The following is a 6,077-nucleotide window of genomic DNA, read 5'->3' as shown; positions in this document are numbered from 1 at the left end:
CACAATATTTTTTATTCTTGACATGTTTCGTAGTCATACTACATTTTCAAAAGATTTAATTTACAATTAAAACTCTGGTAAATAAATTTAAAAACATTTAAACAATATTTTTCTAAAACTCATTTCAAAAAATTACTTCAAATTTTAACGTCAGGTTCTCATTTCTTACTTAACGGAAAATTTTATGATCAATTAGATGGCGTTGCAATGGGTTCTCCTTTAGCACCAATTTTAGCTAATATGTTTATCGGTTTTCATGAACAAACGTGGGTTAATAATTGTTCTTCCTCCATACCGATTTTTTATAAACGTTATGTGGATGACATAATAGCAATTTTTAATTCAGAGTTTGAAGCGCAAGAATTCTTTAAACATCTTAATAGACAACACAAAAACTTAAGATTTACTATGGAAAAAGAAAAAGACAACCAAATTCCATTTTTGGATGTTCTTATTAATAAGTCTAATTCACTCTCTACATCAGTTTATCACAAAAAAGCATACACGGGTCTTTTACAAAATTTCTTTAGTTTTGTCCCTTCATGTTACAAAACTGGTCTTATACGTTGCTTGATTGATCGAACATATAAAATTAACAACACGTGGTTTGGATTTGATAAGGATACAAAAAATCTTTCTTTAGTTTTAAAAAATAATCAATTTCCGCAAAAAGTTATCGACACTGAAATTAAATTATATGTTGAAAAGAAAATTAATCCACCTGTTATAAATACTGTTGATAATACTAATATAAGATATTTTAAGCTTCCATTTATTGGATTTTACTCAAACTTCACGAAAACTAAAATTGATAAAATTATTAAAAAGTATTGTAAAAATGTAATAATCAAGTTTATATTCACAACCGATAAATTAAAAAACAATTTTTGCATAAAAGATCCACTTCCTAAGATGCTTAAATCTAACGTTGTCTACAAATTTTCTTGTGGTGGCTGTAACGCCAGTTATATTGGTGAAACCTCCAGACATTTGACAACACGGATAAATGAGCACCTTACGAGTGACAAGCAATCGCATATTTTTAAACATTTAAATTCATCCATTAATTGTAAAACACTAACTAATTATGATTGCTTTCAGATTTTAGATACTGCCTCTACCATTAACAAATTAAAAATAAAAGAAGCACTTCATATTAAATGGGAAAATCCTTCTTTAAATAAACAAACATCTCATTATATTATAAATTTATCTATCTAACTTACTACATTATTATTAATAATATTTTAATATTAGGAAGTTTATTTTGTCATAATTTGTAATACAATTTTTAATTGGTTTGTAACAAGTTTATTTGTCCGTTTAAATTTTTTTCTCTGTATTGTCTTCAGTTTTTAAATTTATTTACCAGAGTTTTAATTGTAAATTAAATCTTTTGAAAATGTAGTATGACTACGAAACATGTCAAGAATAAAAAATATTGTAATTTTTATTAAAATTTTTACAAATTTATTGCTAATGCGATGTTCGAAATATATATATATATGTATATATATATATATATATATATATATATATATATATATATATATATATATATATATATATATATATATATATATATATATATATATATATTAACAAATAGAGTACAGAGATTTAACAAAAATTACGTTTTTTTATCAGTAAGTAATGGCTTTACAAAAGAGTAACTAATTTTTTTTTGAGATACGCTTTTTAAAGAGTAACGATTTGAACATTGCTTTTATTGCCACTTTTATACGCGGAGAAGCAAAAACGTATACAAATGCATCTGTCCAAAAACTTAAAGGATAATAATAATATAAAATATTGATTAATTGATCATTTTTATAAATACTAATAACGTATAGAGTCCATAATGCATCAGGAATAGCAATTAAATTAATATATTGTAATAATATAACACTTGATATATGCAATCCTTTAAAAATAGATCTTTTATGTTGGTGCGAAGAAACAATAACATTTTGCTTTTGAAGAAGTATTAAAGCGTATGTGTAGACAAAAACAGAAAAACATATCATAACTATATCATAAAAAGCGTAAAAAACGACATTGAACCGGGTTAAATATATAGCCATTAAACTTCCGTGGAAACAAGCAGTACACCATAAAATTGAAATTACAATAATAGATTTTTTTTTTGACCAATAGATGACATATTTAATGTTTAGTTTTATATGTAAGTACCTGTCAAACACTAACCAAAATATTGTATAATAAAGTCCAGTATTTATAATATTAATAACTGCTTCTAAAGTCAAATTAACTTTCAACTTATCTCTATTTAAAGTAAACATCTACTCGTAAATTCCATTTAATATACTTAAACAAAACTGAATGAAACACAACTGGATAAGAATATATCGTTGAGTAAAACCAAAACATTTTTTACATTTAATCAAAACAAACAATCCAATTCCATTCAATATTAAACCAATGCTGCAAAACGTAAAGAATCTAATTGAATCGTTATTGACCATCCTGTTTAAAGCATATCAAGTATATATATGTATATATATATATATATATATATATATATATATATATATATATATATATATATATATATATATATATATATATATATATATATATATATATATTAATTCAATGCAATGACAACGCAAATGGCGGAAGCGTTTATTTAACGGTAAAAATGAAAAAAAGAGGAAAGGCAAAGGAAATATTTTTGAAGAATAAAAATGGTTAGTTAAAAATAATGTAAAATAAGAAAATTATTGAAAGGTATAAACGAATTAAAAGATCGAAGAAAAATAAAACACGAAAATGAATAAAAGAATAAAAGAACTAACAGATTTAATAAAACAAAAGCAAAACAAAAAAAAAATCAATTAAAAGCAAAGTACCAATTTAAAAGTAAAAAGTTCGAAATAATAATAGAAAGAACTAATTAAACGTAAAAATAAATCACTACCAACTTTTCTACACCTATTTATTTCGGCAAAAATAACAAAAGAATGTTATTTTTTATTTTATTTTATTTCGTAAAGCTTTTGTGTTTACATTTTCGTTTTATAGCTTTTGCTTTCATTTTGTAGTTTTTGTGATTGTCTTTGTTTGCGTAAAGTTTGTTATTATTTGTGCGTTTGTTTTTATTGTTGTTCTCTGTTTTTCTATATTACCAAATTTTCTACACCTTTCTTTCTAAAATTTTCGCCTAAAATGACAAAAGATGGTTATTATTTTTTAATTTAATTTAAATTTAGAGAAGTTCTTGTGTTTGCATTTTCGTTTCCAAGTTTTTGCTTTCATTTTATAGTTTTTGTGTTTTGCCTTTTCGTTCGTGTAAAGTTTGTTTTTATTTGTGCTGTTTTGCTAATTATTTCTATTTTTGTTTGCTGTTGTTATTGAGTGTTTTCATATTTTTCGTATTATTATTTAACTTATTATAGCTCTATCGTTATTATTATTATTATTATTTAATTAATTTAGTTTACGCATGCTTTTATTTATTATTGCTGCTGTTAATTTTTTTGTTTATTTGTTTATTTTATTTAGGTTATTTTTATTAGTTATATATATTTTATTAGTTTTTAACTACATGAGTGACACCTAATCTAATTTTGTTAAATTATAAAAAACTTGTAATTTTTAAATATTTGGTTGAATTAATGGATAAATATAAATAAATAAATATATATATATATATATATATATATATATATATATATATATATATATATATATATATATATATATATATATATATATATAAATACATATATATATATATATATATATATATATATATATATATATATATATATATATATATATATATATATATATATATATATATATATATATATATATTCTAAATGTATAATATATACACACATAATAAATCACAATTTATTTTACAAGTAACTTATCCTCCTCTACTACTACTACTACTACTACTACTACTACTACTACTACTACTACTACTACTACTACTACTACTACTACTACTACTACTACTACTACTACTACTACTACTACTACTACTACTACTACTACTACTACTACTACTACTACTACTCCTACTACTTCTACTACTACTACTACTACTACTACTACTACTACTACTACTACTACTACTACTACTACTACTACTACTACTACTACTACTACTACTACTACTACTACTACTACTACTACTACTACTACTACTACAATTAATATTTACCTTTACGAAACCAACTATTTTTTCATTTTTATTTTATGCCAAAATTTTTATTCCATTAAAAATTTGTCATTTTGTAAATAATACTTTAATAGTATTTTCATAATACCATAGAATTTTAATGCCATTTCTCTGTTTTTTTTAAATGAAACTTTTATACAGCGGAGAAAATAGAATTAGCCTCACCTTTGTTTTTCGTTCTAATTTAACAACAATAGCAATGAAACAATGATTAAATCTACCCTATTTCTTATTATCTTCTATTGAAAGTAAATCGTTTATAAATTGGTATGTTTAATTAATTATTAGTGGAAAAAAAATTAAAAGGATTCAGTTTGTGGAGAAAATAGAATTAGCCTCATTTACGTAATATACTAGAAAATACAAAAAATATTTTGTTTTACGCTCTTTAATATTTAGTATTGCTTCCTGAATTTTTAATGACTTCAAATATGCGATTTGTCACAAGATTTTGGATAGTTTCTATAGATATTTTATTCCAAGCTTCTCTGATACGAGTTTTCAGCTCCAATGTGGGCTCATATTGCATACCATTTTCATAAACCTTTCTAGAAAGTAATTCCCATAAATTTTCAATTGGGCTAAGACCTGGACTGCATGCGAGACATTCCATTACGTGATTATTTTACTCTCTAAACCAAGCTTTTGTAAGCTTTGAGTTGTGGATAGCAGCATTGTTTTGTTAAAAAGTGAAACTTTCACCCATTAATTCTTCACCATGTTCAAGCAAACCAATTTCTAATAAGTCAATGTAGTCCTGTGAATTCATTTTTGCTGAAATCCATGCCAGTGGTTGTTTTCCAACAAAGGCAAAAACCCCCCCAAACCATAACAGTTCCACCACCAAAGTTACGACACATTCGAGTTTCTTTTTGAAGATCTTGCCAGTAATATTGATAGCCATCAGGACCATCTAGATTGAACTTTTTTTCATCACTAAAAAGAACTTGATGCCACTCTTCCTGCGAAGACATGTGTTCTTTTGCAAATTGTAATCTAACTTCTTTATGACGAACAGTAAGTTTTGGTTTTGGTTTACGCTTTTCCGAACTGTGTTTGGATCTTCATGTAAGATTTGTCTCACACGTTGAACAGTTACAGGTAATTGTAAATCAACACGAATTTGAGTAGTCATGTGCTGAGCAGCAGCACGACGTACAATAACTTGTTTAGTACGATTACCAATTTTACTTTTGCCACGAAGTAATTAATAACCACTTTTGTAGATCTTTTAATGTTCTTTTTAATTTCCCGATAAGATAAGTCTGTATCTTTACATGCTATGATTACTGCCAATACTTTATTCATTAAACGTTTACCATGTCCCATTTCAAATTCAGGTATCAAAAACCAAATGTTAAAAACTTTATGAGCCATGATTTCACAGTCTTTGTTTTACTTACAAATAATAATAAAAAACTAAGTCACAAATGCGTATTACCAGATCAAAATAAACAAGTAAACGGAAAATAATTATTGATGAGGCTAATTCTATTTGCTACCGCAATTATTAAGTATTATACATTTTATGGTTTTATCAAATGTACCGCAATTTAATTATGCTATATTATAATCTAAAAAGTTGTTGTTTGTAACAATAATTATATAAATGTGGATACAAAAGATGCACCGCACAAATTTGCTTAGAGATTTACAAAATATTGGATCAGCACATGTGAGGCTAATTCTATTTTCTCCACTGTATAAAAGATTTGAAACTTATATATAATAGGTTTGATTCTTTTATTTATGGCGTGTACAATATTTATAAACTGTGACCACTAACATTCAGTAAACTTTTTCGTTATTTCTACCCATTGTTTAATTATGAATTTTTATTTAATAACATTTTTAAAAATTGAAA

At 24.8% G+C, this 6,077-nt stretch overlaps 1 protein-coding gene across 1 annotated transcript; it reads left to right on the top strand.

The window, feature by feature from the left end:
- Positions 1–207: 207 nt before the first annotated feature.
- LOC136080177 (uncharacterized) lies at positions 208–3,583 on the top strand. The gene is made up of 2 exons (XM_065796789.1): positions 208–1,021; positions 3,558–3,583. Exons 1-2 carry the CDS (start codon positions 208–210, stop codon positions 3,581–3,583), a joined length of 840 nt encoding a protein of 279 aa, XP_065652861.1.
- The last annotated feature ends 2,494 nt before the right edge of the window (positions 3,584–6,077 follow it).

The sequence above is a fragment of the Hydra vulgaris genome, chromosome 05, assembly GCF_038396675.1.
Source record: "Hydra vulgaris chromosome 05, alternate assembly HydraT2T_AEP".
NCBI classification, from domain to species: domain Eukaryota; kingdom Metazoa; phylum Cnidaria; class Hydrozoa; order Anthoathecata; family Hydridae; genus Hydra; species Hydra vulgaris.
The sequence above is the reverse complement of the archived record's forward strand: the minus strand, read 5'-3'. Positions and strand labels throughout refer to the sequence as shown.